Here is a 20,774-nt window from a genome sequence, read left to right on the forward strand (position 1 = left end):
GACGCCACCACAAAGTCGTAATTATGGGAATGGGAAGCAATCGCGCAAGCAAATAGATTTCAGTCATGATAAATGTATTTCTGAATGCTGACAGTACAATGTAGTTTGTACGCATTATGTGTACTGTTAAGAGAGATAAAGTTTGCCAGAAAACACTACTCATTTAGCCAGTTTATGAGCTGATAGGCATGAGTGACCAAACGTCTGACAGAAGTTTCATTTTTGGGTGATCTCTTTAAGATCAAGCTACAACTCCTGACCTGAGTTCTGTCAGACTACAGAGTCGTTTTAGGTGACATAAAGAGCTCATGAGGTTTGAAAAAGAAAAGTTGTATAACTGGGTTCTGGGTTTGTATCATACATTCACACAAAATAAAAAAATACAGAAACGTTCAGAACCAGTTTAAGCGCTTTAATTCATTATTAGTCATTTATTTATCTCAGTGATCATAACCCAATCTTCATGAAGTTCTGTCACTAAAGTAAAGAAATGATTGAAATCTTCACAGATCTTGGAATTATTATAAAACACAAAACAGAACAGATAACAAATGCATTGTAACTGTAGTTCAGTTTTTCAACAGGTATATAGTGGTATGATTTATAACATCTCACATACAGCAGCTCCAAAGAGTATTTACACACTTAAAACACAATTAAAAATGCATGGATGCAAAGCATTAGACAACAAAACATCAAAGCAAGCTATATTTGAAAATAAAAATATTAGAACACACTTTACAAGCAAAACCTTTCACAATTCTTTTTTGATGAAAAAAACAACCGATATCCTGTTCAAAATGAAGACAAAAGTATTAGGACACTTTTGGATGTTCAATGTGAGTGGAATATGCTTAAAGTTAATATGATGAACAACACCCAATAAACTAGCCTGGTTAAAACCAGACCATTCTCAGTAGTAACTGAGTTCTGGTCTGGCAAAGCTCCATAGACAAATCATTTCCAATGGGGCGTCACCAACGGACGTCGCTCAAATGCCTCTGGGCGCAGTTTGATAGACCTAAAACCAATCAGAGCGATCGGCATCGCGTAAAGCCATATGCTGTGTCCCAAGTTACACTACGCCATAAAAGTATGTACTATTTTTGTGAAGAAAAGGTATTTACTTTTGAATGTGTAGCAAAAAAGTAGGCAAGCTTTGGGACATACTACTTCGTCATCTTTATCGGACGGATCTGTCGCGTGCATCTTGTCACTTAAACTGCCCTGTCAATCATCTTGTCACAGTTAAAATCCTCTATTAAATCTAATTTAATTTCCTACCGTTTCGGAGAGAAATGTAGTAGCACGTTCATCTGCCAGTGGGTCTTTCATGGAGACTGTACTCATGTGTTTGCAATTTGAATATAATAATGCATTTAAAAGTTGAACGGACGTCGCTCAAATGCCTCTGGGTGCAATTGGATAGACCTAAACCAATCAGAGCGATCGTCATTGTGTAAAGCCCGCCTCAACGTTTCTGATTGGTGCCGTGATTTCTAGGCCATGGAAATGGGCTTGAATGAGCTCTTTGCCAGACTACTTCTCGAGCAAATCTGAATTTGCCGGAAGTTGTCTGGGTTCTCCCAGGCTACCGATAAACTGACTTTATCTTTAAAATCACTGTTGTTTAATAGTCACTGCAAAAAAAAAAAAGGTCAGTAAACGTAGGGAAGAAGTTAGTTTTAAGAAAAGTTCTGGGATCAGTTTGAAGATGCTAATTGCATTCTAACATTTTTAGATGTGACTGAGTGTCCAAATTCCTTTTGGGGCCACTGTATGTATATGATGCGTGCAATTTACAAAGATATTAACCATTGAAACATTTCTGCAGACGTGTCCAAATAATGTAATAATTTTTAAATATTCTTTCTCTGGAGAAAACAACCAATGCTTACATTAATTTTAGAATGTGTAGACAGGGAGGCCACACAATAATGAATAGATCACACATTAGCGTCTAGGGGGTGGCCCTTGACCCCTGCCTGCCCCTGGTTGGCCAGGTAGAGGTCCAGGTCCCCTGGGGCCTGGTGCTCGAGTCACAGGCCCCCGGGCATTAGGATTGGCTGACGCGAGTGACACATCTTTCTGCAGACGCACGTCATTTCCTGCTGAGCCTGGTTTCACTTTTGGAGATTTTCCACCCTGGTCATGCTTTTTTTCTACGGCAGAAAGAAACAAATGGAATGAAGGGTGACATCGTTTCACTGAAAGGTTTTACCGTATTTTTGGATAAAGTCTGTAATTCTGTTTAAAACTATTCAAATACATATGACTTACATAGAATTACGCTACCGTTAAAAAGTTTGGTGTCTGTAAGATTTTACAGCAAATGTTATCTGATAATATGGTACACTTTTTTAAAAATAAAGGTTATTTATTGGCATTGATGGTTCCATGAAGAACCTTTAACATTCATAGAACCTTTCCATTGCACAAAACAAAAGGTTCTTTATTACAGTAGAAAACAGTGTCAAGGTTCTGCCCTGTAAGTTCTGTCTGTCTTGTCTTTGTTCAATGTCTCTATGTTAATCTTATGCTTGAACATATGGCTGTGCCTTTGTTTATGTTGCTCATGTTCTCCCCTGGTCCTGCCTCTTTGTTTCTGTTACCACACCCTTTGTTTAGCTCCTGTCTAGTCCTCGCTTACCTGATTGTGCTCACCTGTTCCTTGGCTGCGCTTAAGTCCAATTTTTTTATGCCCTTCCCTCGCTAACTTCCCTCCGTCTAATTCACTTGAATGTACACTATGCTTACGTTGCAGTGCCCATGTTTGACATGTTTAAATTGAATGCCCTAAGCCCTTGATCACCCAATCTGCTATGGAGCTGATTTATTATTTACAGTCACCCCCCATCACCCCTCCCCCCCTGGTGTTCTATGCACCATTCTATAGGCCTACATGTATGCATGGGCTGTTAAAAAAATAATTAAATATGAATATATCTTTATGAACCATTCACTGAAAGGTTCTTTGGGGAACCAGAATGTTATATTTTTCTTTCTATGGCATCACTGTGAAAACCTCCCTTTTGGAACCTTTTTTTTTTAAAGAGCACCAATTGCTTTGAGCCTTTTTTTAAAGAGCACCAATTGCTTTGAGCCTTTTTTTAAAGAGCACCAATTGCTTTGAGCCTTTTTTTAAAGAGAACCAATTGCTTTGAGCCTTTTTTTAAAGAGCACCAATTGCTTTGAGCCTTTTTTTAAAGAGCACCAATTGCTTTTGTATGATTGTCAGTAACATAACATTCTATGCAATGCACACCTGCATTTTTGTCCGGATGGGCAGGAGAGCTTTTGGGAAGTAGATCCTCCAGGTCCTTCATCACCTGGTTAGTGCTGTCTTTGTTGTTCCGTCTGTTCTTATCCTCATCTCTTGCCTAAAAATGAACGTTAGAAATGCCCACTGGTTAAGTTTTAAAGCACACTTTAATTTTTTTTTTTTTTACAAACTGGTGCCATCTAACAAATCTTAGCATGGATTGTTGTGTATCTCTGAACATAAACACTACTAACCATCTGCATTTTCTTTTTTAGCTCATTGTTGGCATTCTGGTAGGCCTGTGACACTGAATTCAGATAGTAAATGGCCAGACTGTAAGAAATAAAAAATACAAATATAAGGATTTTTTATTGTTTTATGTGATCATGGTTTTTAATAATTTCCTTACACCATGAGAAGTATTGCTGCTATAATGAGTCCAGGGTTTGCTAGGTAGCCTAAGATCGTCCCCATAAACGCAGGTAGATCCATATCAATGGTCTCCATAACGACGTCAATCATTTTTGCCTTCCCACTGTGGTAACAGGAAATGAAACAATGAGCATGAGCAAATTTGATAATAAAAATGAATTTGGGGTATTATGCATTTATGTGTTTGTGTGCATATGAGCTTATGTTTGTGTGTGGTGGGTGTCCTGGTAAAAATTTCAAACAAAATGTCCCCACAAAGACTGCAATATCCGAAGTCCTTTTTATCCGAAGGACATTTTATAGTCCCCATGAGGAAAACAGCTGATATATCATACAGAATGATGTTTTTTGAAAATGTAAAAATGCAGAAAGTTTTCTGAGATGGGTAGGTTTAGGATTAGGGGATAAAATATGGTTTTTTACAGTATGAAAATCATTGACTTATGGAATGTCCCCATAAAACATAGAAACCAAACGTGTGTGTGTGTGTGTGTGTGTGTGTGTGTGTGTGCGTTTGTGTGTGTGTGTGTGTGAGTACATGTGTGTGAGTGCATGTGTATGTGTGTGTGTGCATACCTGAAGGGTCCACAGTCAAAGGAGGGAGGCAAAGTCATGATGGTGTAAACCACAGGCAGGAGACTCAGAAAGAGAATGAGCAGTAACAGGCCCATGTAGAAGTTATTGGATTTAGAAGCTTTAAAGACCCTCTCGTGTGGGGCGTTACAGGCCATTACAGCCCAGCACTGGTAGTACATGGAGCTCAGGAGCCGCAGAACATTGATGCCCACCAGACCAGGAGCATAGAACGCCCCCATCCTGACAAACAACAGACAAATAAATTGATATCTACAGGTACAAAAGAGTTTGTGGCTAAATATTGTTTTGGAATATGTCCAATGTAGTAATTGAAATGTCTAAATTGTCTCAAAAAGATGAAAAGCTTCAAAGCATTTTAGAACCTAGTGTGCAGCCTACAGTCTACATCAGGGGTGTTCAATCCTGCTCCTGGAGGGCCACTGTCCTGCAGAGATTAGCTCAAACTTGCCTCAACATACCTGCCTGTAAATTTAGTATGCCTAGTAAGACCTTGATTAGCTGGTTCAGGTGTTTCATTTGGAGCGGAAGCTGAACTCTGCAGGACAATGGCCCTCCAGGAGCAGGATTGAACACCCCTGGTTTATTATACACACCTGATTCATTTAGCTGTTTACAGGGACTAGATATCAAAGAAACAGGTGTGATTTCTCAGGAAACCTTTTTGGTAACACTTTATTTTACAGTGTCCTTGTTAAAAATGTTACATGTACTTACTGTAGTAATAAGAGTAAATTATGCATAATTACATGCAACTAACCGTAAACCAAACACTAACCCTAATTATATGGTAAGTACATGTTGTTAATTACCGGTAATATTACTCAGTACTTGAATGTATAGTTACACTGTAACAAGGAAACCATAAAGTGTAACCAACTTTTTATGCATTGTAATATCAGTCAGCCTCAATAACGGTATAACTACACAAGGCTAGCTGTGCACTAATCCAGAAGTTTTTTTTTTAATTTTTTTATTTGGGCCATTGCTTATATTTTTTTATGTTGTTATTGTGCTGTTTGTGCATTTGGTCCTACCAGATCATTCCTTGGTTAAATACCAATCCCAGCACATTGCCGCTTATATCAAATTCACCATAGGAAGGCTGAAAATGAAAAAGGCTGTTAGTTATCAAAACCTAAAATGGCAGTTTAGGTTGCTGGTCATGAACCTATATAACGGACTCACCCAGCCAGCCTCCAGATCCCAGCACCAGCAGTAGTTCAGGAAACGTACAATCAGCGCTCTCAGGAAGTCACCAATGAAGATGGTCAGATAAGTCACCTGTATATCTGATACGGTCAGCTTCACAAACTCCTAATGGTGGGGTGGGAATGGTTTGATGTACAAATATAAAGCCACAAGAAATGTGCAAACAAATGTTTAGATCAGAATATTTCATCAATTAATCACAATATACAGTAATTTATATATGATTTCTGCTGGAGGAATTAGATGGACACTTTACTAATCCCACTGCAGTTTCCCAGCAAGGGCCTCTGATGCCATCAGAAGGATCAAGAGGAGGTGGGGTGCCTGTGTAATTTGGGTTGTTGGCCGAGAAGTTGGCATAATAGTCCTTAACGAACCAAATGCTGGCATTTTTTATAGAATCCTCTTCTGCAAGCTTGAAGAAAGAAAAGGTTTTGTTCACTTAAAAATCACTGATTCCCAGCTAAAAACTGGAAATAAAAAGGGTTATCATCAGAAAACTTACTTTTGAATTGACCTCATCGAACAGAGCAAGCAAAAATGTGTAGAGGTTGCCAAGGAAGAGTGCAAATATACGTCCCAGCTGCCACTTGAGAGCGATACGTGGATGGTATTCTTCCAGCTCTGCGATAGTCTCAAAGAGCATCGGACCCACCAGCCCCAGCAGAGACATGATGATCTCCATCTGAGATTCAAATGTTGTTGTTATTACATCATCTACAGGGGTTGGCAATGAAACTTAAACACCTGGTTTTAATAATTTATTGGTATCATGTAGGGCCTCCTTTTGTAGCCAATACACCATCAGTTCATCTTTGGAATGACAGATACAAATCCTGCAGTGGTCAGAGGGATTTTGATCCATTCCTCTTCCGGAACAGTGGCCATGTCACGATGTGATGCTGGTGGAGAAAAACGTTTTCTGACTTGCTCCTCCAAAATACCCCAAAGTGGCTCAAAAATATTTAGATCTGGTGGTTGTGCAGTCCATGGGAGATGTTCAACTTCACTTTAATGTTCATCAAATTATTGTCACAAGTCTTTTTGTGTGTATCACAAGTCTTGCTTGGTGCATTATTCTGCTGATGCATGGCACCAACTTCAGGGTACAATGTTTGAACCATTAGGTGCACATGGTCCTCCAGAATGGTTCGGTTGTCCTTGGCAGTGACGCACCTATCAAGCACAGTAGAGAATGCCATGATACTGCAGCCCAAACCATCAATAATCCACCACCGTGCTTCACTATGGGCAGCAACAGTCCGGGTGTTAAGCCTCTTTAGGGCTTCTCCACACCGTAACTCTCACGGACTCATCAGAGACCAATACATGTTTCACATTGTCCACAGCCCAAGATTTGCACTGTTGGCACCATTAAAACTGACATTTGGAATTGGCACGAGTGACCAAAGGTTTGGCTATAGTAGCCCGACCATGAATATTGACTCTGTGGAGCTCCCGTCAAACAGTTTTGGTGGAAACTGGAGAGTCGAGGTGCACATTTAATTTGGCAGTGAGTTGGGCAGCTGTGGTTTTATGTTTTTTGGATACATTCCGTGTTAGTATCTGGACATCCCTTTCAGACAGCTTCTTCTTGCTTCGACAGTTACTCCTGTTGGATGTGGTTCGTCCTACGTGGTGGTATGCCGACATTACACTGGATACCATAGCTCTCCATACACCACAAAGACTTGCTTTCCTGGTCACAGATGAGCCAGTGAGACGCACGCCAAACAATTTGTCCTCTTTTGAGCTCTATGGGCCCTATCTTGCACCCAGCGCAATTGGCTTGTACACTGACGCATGTATCATTCCTATTTTGCACCCGTGCACAGCGGACTTTCCCCTCCACAGACGCACGTCGGTAAACTAGGAAATGCATTTGCGCTCCCGGGGGCGGTTCAGCACAAAGAGGAGGAGTGTTCCGGTGCAAACGTTCCCTGATGCTATTTTGCAGGTTTAGAAAACAATTCCACCACTGACCAGGAAAAACCTAGTCTAAAGTCAGTGGCGCGTTGCGCATGTTATTCATAGGCTATTTTCAGGGTGCATGCTTGGCCATAATCAACGTAGCGTGTGCACAACGTGCATGCACTTTGCTTATCTCATCTACACACAGACGCAGCAGTTCTCGTTTTTAGAAAACCATACATTATTACAAGGAAAAATATTAACACACGAGGGAAATCATTGTTGTGTCCATGAAGATGTGAAAAAATAGGCATAAATCTAGCTACATTTACACAAATATTTATACGCCTGTTTAACCGAAGCTAATTTGGGTGGGTTTCTCCCATCCCCATACAATGTCACTTCTCTGTCTTTTACGTCCCTGAAGAGAACGTCGGTCTCCTCGGCTGTGAACCGCTCCTGGCGTGCGCCTGGCAAATCCGCCGTTATAATAGCAATCTGCCATGGAACAAGCGCGCCTGCTCTTAAAGGGAATGTGAGATGTCGCTCTGATTGGTTTATTTTACGTTACGCCCAAACCACACCTATGAATAATGAAGCTACTTCAGACCAACCCATTTTAGATTTGCGTCGGGCGCAAGAGTCATTTATCCCGCCGGTATAATAGCAACAGCGCCCAAGACCCGCCCGCAAAGTTACTTGCGTTTCGCGCTTGATACTTGCGTTTCAGATTGTTAAAATAGGGCCCATTGTCTCCCATTATGTTGTGGATTGACATTTTTTTTATGTCCAGATGTGCTATTGCTTTGTTAATTCAAGCTTCACATTGTGCTCATACTGATAGAATGTAATATCAGTAAAGATTGGCCACCAAGTCTCACATATACAGGCGGGAAACACAACATTGGTCAGTGTTTCAGTTTCATTGACCAACCCCTGTATCTTGTTAGTGTACTTAAGACAAGATATTGAATGTGATTTTGTGCTTATATTTACCTCATTCTTCTCGTACCATGAGAGGTTGTCCATGTTCGCAAACTCTTGGGCTCGTTTGACCACAAAGTAGATGAGATAGCCACTTCCACCAAGTGTACAGGTGATGAGAAAGTTGGCTAAGACACGTAAGAATCTCCTCAGATGAATGTTCTCATCCTTTTGGTTCTCCTGCTCATCCACAATAGACTCCTGCAGAACACATTAGAGGTTCCAAACTGAGAAAATCTCATGCAAGACCATTTTGAAGCTACAGAGTGATAAATGAACATTTATTTAAACCATATCACTTGATCTGGCCAGATTATTTGGTCTTACAGAGAGTTGACCACCTCAGATCTCTGAAAAGACAACCAGACCATGAAACAAAAAAATGCAGTGGTCAGCACACACACACATCAACACCTACCCAGAACTTCCACATATACACAAAAGCACATACTTTGAAGCTGGTGGTGATGGAGGCGAATTTATTGTCGGCTGTCTCCGCGTTCCCAATAAGATAATCCCAGCTGGTGAACATCTTCCAGGCAAAGGTGAACTCACTGTCTTCTCCATCCCCTCCCCCCACATCTGCGTTTTTAGCCATCCTAACAGCGAGAGTGGACTTTGTTCAACACTTGTAAAGAATCCAATCTCGCCGGCAGGATAACAGAAGCGCAATTTCCAATTGCAGTCAAACAACAATCATGTTGGTAATACTCATAGAATGATACTGTGTAGTGTGGTGAACTTTCTTTTAGGCTATCTGGAGAAAATGTTTCGTATTTAGGTGAAGTGGTTCTTTTTTTAATGATAAATATGTCTTCCATTCCCCAGAGGGTTGACTGCCCATGTTCACTAAAAATATTACAATACATGAAAGGATCAATAAAAAATGGTGCCGTTTCTTAATTTGAAGCGGTGGAAGGGAAGATTATCATTAATTTCAGTAAGTTCATAGAAAGCAACCATGACATGAGGGTGAGGAAATGTAAAAAAAAAAAAAAATTGTAGTTCCTCAATTGCAACTTTTTGTCATAACTTTTTTCTTATATTTGCACCATTACTTTGTGCAGCTAAATTTATATCTCACAACTACATCTGTATTTATTTTATATCTCACAAAGCATATGTCATGATTGTGACTTTACTGCTAACAATACTGACTATAGTTCAAACATTTATATCACACAATTTTGAATATTTCTCGTAATTGCAACTTTATATCTCAAAATTGCTACTATTCATAATTGCATCTTTTTTATCTCACAATTGCCTTATTTTTTGTTTCTGACGTGGGAAACATTCTTGCATATTTCTTTGACAAGACTCAGGCTTCTCCCTGTTATAGTAATGCTAAATGTCGATCTTTGCATCTGCAGAAATTTTGTTTTGAATGCATGTGTAAAATGCACATATAAAGCAGATTGTAGATATACAGATAAACATTCAGAAAATTCAGAAACTACAATTATTCAATAAAAATTTAAATGTTTTGCAGCCATTTTCTGTGACTTTGAAAGGGACTTTGAAAGATTTTGACTTTGTGACTTTTGATCAAGACCACAGATTCATTAAAGGGGGGGTGAAATGCTATTTCATGCATACTGAGTTTTTTACACTGTTAAAGAGTTGGATTCCCATGCTAAACATGGACAAAGTTTCAAAAATTAAATTGTACGTTTGAAGGAGTATTTCTGTGCCAAAAATTGTCCTTCCGGTTTGTCACAAGTTTCGGAAAGTTTTTTTCGAGTATGGGCCTGTGTGACATCAGCTGGGGCATAATTTTCTTATATGGGTCCTAAGGGCACTTCTCCCGGAAGGTCGCGCGCGCGCGCGCACTCGTAGACCAGAGAGAGAAGAGAGTGAAAGCAGTACCTCATCTAAGCGCTGTGCTCGGCTTTAGGGAAGTCAATGTCACCAAAGAAGTGGGTTTTTGGTTGCCAGGGCAAGACAACCCTGCACAGATTCCCAAAGAACCCAGCATTAAGGGACCAGTGGATGGAGTTTGTTTTTCCAGAGCATCAACGAAGTTGTGCAAGACTGTTTGTTCCCTGCATTTCGACGATGATTGTTTTATAAACAAAGCCCAGATCGACGGATTTGCAGATCGTCTAATGCTTAAGGATCGAGCAGTCACAATGATAAAGGTTCGCGGTCGTGCGTTGGAACCGGACGGTGAGTAAAACTGCTTCAAATGTCTCTGTGTGTTGTTAGCTCGGCGCGTAAGCACACAGCTTTAGCACCGCCCGCACGGCACGCCTCCAGCCGCTCGGTTTTTTCCGGAAAGACTCGGTACAGCCTATCTTTCTTTTATAAATATAATAAAACTAAAGACTTTTTGGAGATATGAAGGATGCAATACTACTCTATAAGATTAACAGGAGATTGAGTGAAAATGAGCATTTCACCCCCCCTTTAACAGGTAAATAACTAGAAGAGTGACAAAGTGCAGTAAACAGTAAAACTATCTCTGCTACAAAACAGTGTGATTATGATTACCATAATAAATATGATAACAAACACCAGTTTGTTGTTTTAAGCACCATAACAGACTGTTTCTTTTACAGTGTCACTAGTGCTAAAATTAAACACTTTACCTTTAAATTGGAGGGTTTTTTTTTCAGCATTTGCTGTCTAATCTGACAACACAATCTTTTTTAACCATTTTAGATGTACAATTAAAGACAATTCACTAGATTCTGTACAACCTTGTTGTCATCTGTACCTGTACCATCTACAAAGAACAATAATACTTTTTAAAGAATTTTTTGGGGGTATAGGCATACACATTCACAGTCATATGTACTTGTCATGAACATTTCATGTCATTGCTACAACATCTAGCAATGAATGAAAGAGGGACTCACGTTCGGATCACAACCATGAGACTATACCCGAAGGACCCAATGCCCACCAAGAGGTAGGACAGAGGGAGACGAAACTTCAGGAAGCCAATGGTTCTCTGGTTATTATAGTAGCCATAGAAAAGTACTGAGTACTTGCAGTAACCCTGTCAAAGAGAAGGCATCAAAAAGTGTTATTGATAACCATACATTTATATTATGGTAATAAGAAATGTGACAAACACTGCGTAACTGTCTAATTCCATGACACAATTTTCAAAGAAAATATGTACAGGGGGGGGGGGTCAAAAATCTGAGACTGTTCTAATAATCTGGGGTTTTTAAATCTAATTTAAACCTGTAAATAAACAGAAAAATTAAAATTATGCAAAATTAATGAATTTTTTTAGATTCCATTGTAGCACAAGATATTAATTCTCAAATCATGCTGGAGAACATGATCATTAGGTTTTACATGACCTTGTGGAGTTCTTGTTGCTGCTATATAAAAAGGGTGACATAAAATACTAAGCCGTTCTGAAATTCATGTTTATTTTCAACTTTCACTCTAAATGTTTTCTGAAAATTGTATTTAAAATGCAAAAAAGACCTTTTCACTAGTGGTCTCAAACTTTCAGACCCCATTGTATACATGTATCATGATCTTACATTGAAATCCGTGAGAACAGCATAGTCCATAGCAGTGGCTTGCTCTGGTCTCGGCACAGTTTTCCGAGGAATGGACCCATATGGAAGTCCCATGAGAACCTTGCGGATAATTCCATATGTTTAAATCATTTGTGAAGGACAGCGGCCATTTTTTGTAGATAGAAATATTAGAAAGATACTTTATTGATCTTCGGTAAGCCAAATTTAAAGCGAAAGAGCATCATTGTATACTTACAGTATGTAGGTAAAACACAACATAATTGATAAAACACTGACCTCTGGTATCACAACCAGGCCAAAAGTCAAGCCAAAGAGGACCAAGTTCATACCGTACATCCAACGGAGGAAAATAAAGTATGAAGCAACTGAGGAGCCAAAGTGACCTGCAAATGGATGAAACATTGCCATTTTTTTTACTTGCAAGAAAAATTCAAATAAATGAATATGGCTCAATTTCTAATTCGGTCAAAGAAATAATTTTCTATCATCAGTAAGACAGCTGAAATGATACGCACCATTCCTGTATGTAAAGTGAATGGGAGGGGATCATTAGTACTTACTCTCAACTTCCTTTATTTTCCGCTCCCATGGGATGCACGATGTCCTAAAATTTTCAAAATCTCTTTGAAACTTTATCCATTTCTGTATGATGAGGCACAAAGCAAACAGGGAATGTTAGGAGGCTGCAGGTAACTAGATATTTATGTTTTTCAAGAAAATGTTATTGGCGTTTGCCTACAGCAGGGTTCACCAATCTCGGTCCTGGAGGGCCGCTGTCCTGCAGAGTTTAGCTCCAGCCAGCTCTAACACACCTGTTTGAAAGTTTCTAGTATGCCTAGTGAGACCTTGATTAGCTGGTTCAGGTGTGTTTAATTGGGGTTGGAGCTAAACTCTGCAGGACAGTGGCCCTCCAGGACCGAGATTGGTGAACCCTGGCCTACAGTATACACGTTGCCATCGTGAGTTTTGCAATGTGGTTGCTAAGGTATTCAGGTTTTGTTTTAACCCCTTGCTTTGTTGTTGCTAGGGAGTTCTGGGTGATTACTAGGGCATTTCTAGGTGTTTTCTTACTGGCTCTAGAGTAAAAAGTCCACTCCAAAATCTCTATCTGATATTCTGGTCTGATCTCTCTTAAAATAGGAATGTTTTATTTTCAGCAACAGTCATAGTGATGCATAAAGTGAAGATGTTCATATTCCTACCTTCATCATCATCACTTTGTAGGCATACAGCTTCCTGCCTTTTCCTTTGCCCAATGCACCTTCAAATTTATCCACAAACTGCTGAGCCTCTCTACAAACACAAGGAGAACACGGGATTGTTAAAAGGAGGAGATTAAAAACTTTACTTTACTGTAACGGAACGGTGGTTCACAGAAATCACACAATGAAGGAATCTCAGAATTTGTAGGAGAAAATGCAAACCACATAAACTGAAATGAAAAAGAATGAACAAAACAGGGAGTACTTACAGGATTAACAAGGGAACACAGGTGAACGAAATCAGTAATGAAGGCGACAAACAAGGAGAACTTAGTAACAATAGAAACTAATACTGCACAGGAAACAAAGCAACATTAACAAAAACATAATGAAACATAACATAACATTGACACTTAACTACTGTAGATCACTGTATTGATCAATAAGCTTCAAGGACTATAACTATCTATTTTTAAAACTATATTTAAGCTAAAATGCACAATAGAGACAGAAATGGATGTGGATGTCAAGGCCTAATAAAGAAATAAAGCCACTTAAACTACTAAACTTAAAGGGATACTCCACCCCAAATTGAAAATTCCATCATCATTTACCTTCATGTTATTTTAAAAATGTGTGACTTTCTTTCTTCTGGGGAACATAAGTTAGTAAATGCTGACAGAATTTTCATTCTTTGGAGTTTGTTTATTTATTTATTTTTCATTTCGGGGAGTATCCCTTTAGGTTACATCAGTAATTATATCTTTTAGTGGAAGAATTAACTTAACAAACCCAAACTCTGGTCATTTTTTTTTTTTTTTTTTACTTTATTGGAATGGTATGAAACTTGGTAAAGGTTTTGGCTCTTGCTATTTGAACACACAGACCCAGACACAAATCATGGACATTATTCAAAAAAGTTAAATGGTCCTAAAAAAAATAAAACAAAAGTCACACATGTACTTCTCGGGGTAAAAAATTATCGCATTGCAAATGAATGGGAGACAAATTTAATCTAGTGGAAACGTTTGGTACTGCTCCCAAACAAAATCTTACTGAATGCTCATTTCTTGGAGCACAACTTGTTTAGATTTATGGCTTTGATTTTCTCATAGTTTTATAGCAAAACATGTTTTGGAAAATATATATTTTTCAGGTCCATGCTCAAAAAGTGGTTAACATGTAATAAATGGATCATAACTATTCCATTAATATAAGTTAGTACCATAAAATCCCCTAAATATATTAATTGTTTTATAAAAACAATAAGGCCTTTCTGTATCATGAATTTAGTCACGTCTTAATGGGGTGTCTTGAAGCTTATTGATTCATTATAACATTTTTTTGCATTACATTTAAGATTTCTCAGTACTTGAGGACTTTAAGTCGTCTTTTCATTCGCCAGGGTTTGTTCCTGATGTTTGCTATCAGCTTCTTCTTCTCCTCCACCTCCTCCATCAGTTTGGCCATTTCTCCTTCAGACATGGACTCCTCCTCTTCATCTGATTTGGAATCATCACCACTAAGACATAGAACATGACTTGATCAAGTGCTTCATTAATAAAAAATAGTTGTTTTGTCTTGCATGAACTTCAAAAGTGTTGTTTAAGGCTGGAATACACAACATGAATTGTGTACAGATTTTTGGCCACATTTTCAGTCTGGATGATTCAACACTAGTTGCTTGTTGTGCTGAAAGTCTGGTAGTGTGTGATGCCTCAGCTGTTTAGTGTATAACCATTACAAAATCTGCAAGTGTATGATAGTGTTTTTAAAAGTTGTGTAGTGTATTCCAGCCTGTAAAGGCTTAAAACAACAAAATACAATTTTAAAGATAGATTTTATAAGGATAAGAATTATAAAGATAGTATAGATTGGTAACCCTGAAGTGCTGAAACCCTATTGTAATTGTAAGGATTTTTATTATTTTTCTTCTGCCGTAAAACGCATCGTGCAGCCCAAACCATAAATGCTGGAGTCTTGAATCTTGGCCAAATAGTACAAAAATCGAGGAGAGGTTCAGAGAGTATGACCCCAATTGGCCCATATGTGGCGCTATAACGACCAAAAGCGCGAAACTGCTCATAACTCCTAGACCGTATGTCGTAGACTCAAGTGTCTTATATCATTGGAAAGCTGTACTCCTGACGAACATTTCCGCCATGATAGTTTTTCTGCCATTCTGAATTTTGTCAAAAAACTACTTTTGCAAACTAGTCCTAGGGTTTTCGTTCGATCGGAACCAAACCAGTGCAGAAATGTTCTCTGGAGTCTGATTATCAGTAATTATCGAAAAAAAGTTGAAATTTCGATTCATGGTCGCTAGGGGGCGCAAAATGAACTTTGTGGGAGGAGCCTATTTTACTAAAATTGCTATAACTCGGGAAGTAAATAAGGTATCTTCACCAAACTTGGTACACATGTGTATGAGGTCAATCTGAGGTCACAGTAAAAACCGCGGTGATTGACCACATGGTGGCGCTATAACATGAAAAAAACATAAAACAGACTATAACCACCTGACCGTTAGTCCGATTGACTTGAAAATTGGTATGCAGTGTCTTGGTCCAAGGTGCCATGTATATCTATGAGGACATTGGCGTATCTTGAAAAACATGTCCGCCATTGGCCAATGAAGTTGAGCACCTATTAGACAAGGTTAACGGAGGCCGATCGGAACGAAACTCAATGGGCATGTTCAACTCATGGCCCTAGAGGCCTGTAAGAATTTTGAAAGAAATCGGCCACTAGTTGGCACTAACGAGTTTTATGGCTCTGTAATCACGTGGTGTTACACTCATCCACACAATATGCATATCATTTGATAGATCTCCTCATCCTGAACAACTCTGCCTCAAGAACCATTGCTGTCAATCAAACCGTTCATTAAATATTCGCGAACATGTTAAAAACCTGCTTTTGAGAACTAGTCCTAGGTTTTTCACCCGATCGGAACCAGACCAGTCTAGGACAATTCTCTGGACTCTCTAGATCAATAATTATCAAAAAAAAAAGTTGAACTTTTGCATTTGGATGGCTGTAATAGGGTCATTTATAAAATGGGTGTGGCAAAATACACTAAAAAGCCTATAAATCATAAATGAAAACTTCACAAAAATTGGTGAGCATATGTGACATAACATCATTAACAAGCATGCAAAATTTTATGGAGATCGGACCATAGGTGGCGCTATAACTGTTAAAAAGATTTAAAACCATATATTTCCTATGGTACATTGCCTGTATTGGTTGTAAATGGTCTTTTCCATCTATTATGTCAGTGGTTACATGCTTGCTAAATAAAACGTAATAACTTACAATGCTTTTGTGCTTAAAGGCCTTAACTGCTTGAACCCTGATAAATGCTGCTTGCAGCTTTAATTTTTGTTTTTACTATATGTCACAGTTGTGTTTCTGTCTGAGTCTTGTTTTCATTAGTCACGTCTTCTTTTGTTCTAATTTCCCGCCACTCATTTGTTTCCATGGTAACCTTCATTAGTTCTGTTTCCCTATGTATTTAAACCCTGTGTGTTGCCTTGTTCATTGTCTGATCTATGTTGTATTAACTGTATGTGAACCTTCTGCCTGTCTTTGATGTACCTGTATGATTTATATTGTGAGTAAAAGTTTGCATTGGAACTTTTGATTCTTCTTCATCTTCTTCTGCCTTCTCACCACACCGTGACAGAAGATCGGACCGCCCAAAATGGATGATAGGGTTAGAATTATTGTCATGGCTCAGGAGAGCCAAAACTTTTTTTCATTTACCAAGGACTTTTGCTGCCTTGCTGTCACCAGCGCCCTTGACGATGAGAGCCTGAGTCCTCGTCTTTAGCCAAGATGGCCGCCAATGCCACACCGCCTGAGCCCTCAGCCAAAATGGCCGCTGCCTCACCGTTTGAGTCCTCAGCCAAGATGACCGCTGCCTCGCCGCCTGAGGGAGGGGCAAGTGCTAGGCGGTTGTCTGTTTGCAAGATGGCTGATGTTGATCGAGCATTCAGTGAGAGAGTCACCGCTCGTATTTGCTCTGGAGAGCAGAACAGCGGCGTAGGGGTCATCGTCTCCGTACTTGGGTCCACCAGACCCTCCGGAGGCGTACCCAGTTTGGTGAGTTTCACCACTTGCTCCAGGAGCTGCGCCTGGATGACGGCCGCTTTCAGCGGTACTTCCGCCTGTCCCGCACCCAGTTTGATGACCTGTTGTCCCGAAAGTTCGCCAAAGTTCCGATTTTTCAACTCGGGCATCAGACGCGAATTCGCACCAAATAAAGCACCAAATAAAATGACTCGCGCGTATCGCGCCAGACGCTCAATTCGCCTTTTTCACACAAACTGGGCGCGTGAATGAGGCGAACTTGCGTCCATCGCGCTGCAGGACCTCCAGACGCACGTAAACGCGTCTTTACATTGACTTAACATCACTCGCTCCAGATGCTCTATTCGCGTTTGGTGTGAACGCAGCATGAGCCCTCAGCCAAGATGGCCGCCGCCTCACCGCCTGAGCCCTCAGCCAGGATGACCACCGCCACGCCAATACCTGTTCCTGTTCCCCGTTCTGTTATGCCTTAACTGCAATTTCTAATATAGCATTAGTATTGCATCCTTCTCATGGGGATGTAATAATTTTTGATTTTTAGGTCTGAGTTAAATCTCTTTTTTGGCTTATTTTAGTTGTAAAAGAAAACGTGCCTAATAATTATGCACACCTGAATTTAAGGCGTTTTTCATTTCCAGCCTTCATGAACAATTATATATCACTTATAAATGATTAAATATAAAATGAATAGTAGTTATTATGATTAATGTGGTTTGGAATTGGTCAAATGTGCCTGGAAAAAAAATATGATCAGAAAATCAATGTGCCTAATAATTCTGCACGCACTGTATAGTAAGTACATGTTGTTAATTAATATTACTGCATACTTACCTGTATAATTACACTGTAACAAGGGCACCTTCAAATAAAGTGTAACCATAAAGAAATCTTTTAGTACTTATTTGTGTAATTACTCTGTAACAAGGACATATGAAATCATAAATTGCTAAATATATTTTTTAGAAAAAACAAGACAAAAATTTAGATTAGTTAAAATCTAACCCCCCCCCCCCCCACCACCACCACCACCACCACCCCACCATACACAAACACACACACACACACTTTGTAAATGTTACTACACCCACAAGACAAACCAAAATATCGGGCGTATGTGGTTAGAAGTCGATAATGGAGATTAATGGCATGAGCTCTAACTAGTACACGTGTGTGTCTAGAGTGTATGGGGAGACATAGTATTAAAAATGCAATGGCTTTAAATAGTTAAAATGATACTGTCGCGGTTATAGGGAGAGGCTCGGATAGTTGACCATATGTTTTCTAACAACACTTACCACTTTTATAAATAATACGGAAATATGGCATGTAAATTATACCTTAAAAATAGCAACATTTCACTAGAACTTTGGGGATGGACTGTAATAGAGAAAGTTTAAGTTGGCCTATCTATTACTGGAATTAAAGAGTTTTGTCTTATATTCAGTGATCTCTTGGTGTAGGTGTTGTGACTCATGAGCAGTTAATGAAGTCAATTAATTATCATTTAATTATCCAGTTCTATCGCATTACCACTTGTGTCAGCATACCTACTGTTCTTTTTCTTCTTTTCATCTTTGTCACTGTCTTTGTCATTGTCCTTGTCTTTTCCTTTCCCCTGTTTTTTGTTTCCACCTTTCTTGCTTTTTCTGCCGGACTTCTTGTTTTCCCCATCTCCTCCACTTTCTCGCACTTTTCCTCTTCTCCTGTTCCCAGCACATCTCCTCTGTGGAATATCATCATCGCTGTCTTCCACATCTGCCTGTGCAGCTTTCTTTTTCTTGGCTGCTCGACGACCTCTGGGGGGTTCATCATCCTCATCTTCATCCTCACCATCCTCACTGGTGACTGCTTTGCCCCGTTTACCGGCTGCGTTTTTTTTAGCACCTTTGCCTTTTGCTTTTTTGTCCTCTGAGAAAAAGAGAACACAATTGGATTGTCATGAAACTGCATTAAAAAAAAAAAATTCTTGCTGAGTAACAAAAGATAAACACAGATTGTTACAAATTCTGACAGAAAAATAGTGAGGTTTGCCCCTTCAAAACTTGCTGTCACTAGTCACTTGTCACTATAGGTAGAAATTGTACTAGTTGCTGAGTAGTTTCTAGGTTATGAGCAACAGAAATGTTGATTATGTTAGCCTTATACACCAACATTCTTAAAAAAGAAAAAGGAAGGCGAAAATAAGGAAAAGAAAAATCTGTGTAATATTTTTTCTTACCTTCAGCACTCTCCACTTCTCCATCAATATCTATTCCCACTACCAAAAAAATAAAATAAATATGAGTAGCTCCCTAAGTGCAGAATATCAACAGATGACAGGATTTGAAAAAAAAAAAAAAAAAACCTATTACTAAAATAATGGTCATTAGGGTTTAATGTAACTACTAAACTATTATACATTGGAAATAAAAGGTACAACTCACCATCTTCCAGTTTTCTTGCTGTATCACTTTTCTTTGGCATTTTACTGCTCTTCTAATCTCTATTAGCCTCTGAATTATTTCCCTTGCATCTGTGGTCTAACAAATTACCGCACAGGTGTGCAGCTGCTCTCGAGTAACTGACTCCTATTGCCATAGCAACGCCACGTGACCTCACCTGTGCGATTGATATTAGTATGTTAAATGAGCTGGAACAGTTGTCTGGTCGATTTGAGTTCAGATTAAATCTTTTAGAGAGAAAAAAATATATATTTAAGACAAAGGAATTTATACAAAGCACAAACACAGCTCAATATTAAAATGATCTGAGAACTTACATGAAGTAAAACAAATCTAGCCTTTCAGAAGCGTTTAAATTCCATCAATGTTTAAAGGAACAATCAAAAAGTATTCTGGATGACCCGCAGGACGGTGCGCCACATCCATTTAAACTGTTTGATGCACTCTCACTCATTGAGACACATGACACCTAACGCTGCTGTCACAAGAAGAGCTTCCTTAAAGATTTAATGAAGGTTTAGGTTTTCCTTCAAAGACAATTAAACACATTTCACACTATGTTAAGTTTTGCACTTTCGTTTTAGCATGCACATTCTTTAAAATTGCTGTGACTTATCTGAGAATCTGCAACAAGAATTATTATTATTATTAACTGTCAGCAGTTGTCACATACAGAGAGTTTCAGCCTGCAAAGATTTTGATAGCAGAATGTATCTTGACCAGTGTGTACTGACATATAGTAAACACACTTAAATATACAGACACTCAAGCACACAGTGAAACTCTAAGCAGATAAACAGATATATGTGATCTCCTGTCTCGTCTGCACATATGAAACCTGGTAGATGACACTGCATCTCAGTTTTCACGTGCAAGTCATTACATGTTCATTAGTGTGAAGCTGCAAAAACATACAATGTGTGCACATCTATCTATCTATCTATCTATCTATCTATCTATCTATCTATCTATCTATCTATCTATCTATCTATCTATCTATCTATCTATCTATCTATCTATCTATCTAGGTTATGGTAAGGGGGAAAACCCTACCTGAGCAATAAAATCATTTGATAATCATATTCAAATCATGTATCAAATATGAATAAATGGTTTTGTTGCCAAAAATACACAT

The 20,774-nt window shown here is 39.0% G+C and overlaps 1 protein-coding gene across 1 annotated transcript; it reads right to left on the reverse strand.

Annotated features, from left to right (window-relative positions):
• Window positions 1-403: 403 nt before the first annotated feature.
• On the reverse strand, window positions 404-19,681 carry tmc2a (transmembrane channel-like 2a). The gene is made up of 20 exons (XM_079870688.1): window positions 19,622-19,681; window positions 19,417-19,455; window positions 18,746-19,106; window positions 14,476-14,625; window positions 13,104-13,194; window positions 12,462-12,543; window positions 12,178-12,284; window positions 11,902-12,000; window positions 11,257-11,399; window positions 8,847-8,994; window positions 8,408-8,596; window positions 6,006-6,185; window positions 5,757-5,915; window positions 5,477-5,605; window positions 5,326-5,393; window positions 4,271-4,510; window positions 3,672-3,797; window positions 3,517-3,595; window positions 3,266-3,380; window positions 404-2,162 (listed from the first exon to the last, which is right to left on the reverse strand). The coding sequence occupies exons 1-20, from the start codon at window positions 19,659-19,661 to the stop codon at window positions 1,954-1,956; spliced, it is 2,754 nt and encodes a 917-aa protein (XP_079726814.1). The 5' UTR covers window positions 19,662-19,681; the 3' UTR covers window positions 404-1,953.
• Window positions 19,682-20,774: the final 1,093 nt, after the last annotated feature.

This window comes from Squalius cephalus, assembly GCF_949319135.1.
Source record: "Squalius cephalus genome assembly, chromosome: 5".
Classification (NCBI taxonomy): domain Eukaryota; kingdom Metazoa; phylum Chordata; class Actinopteri; order Cypriniformes; family Leuciscidae; genus Squalius; species Squalius cephalus.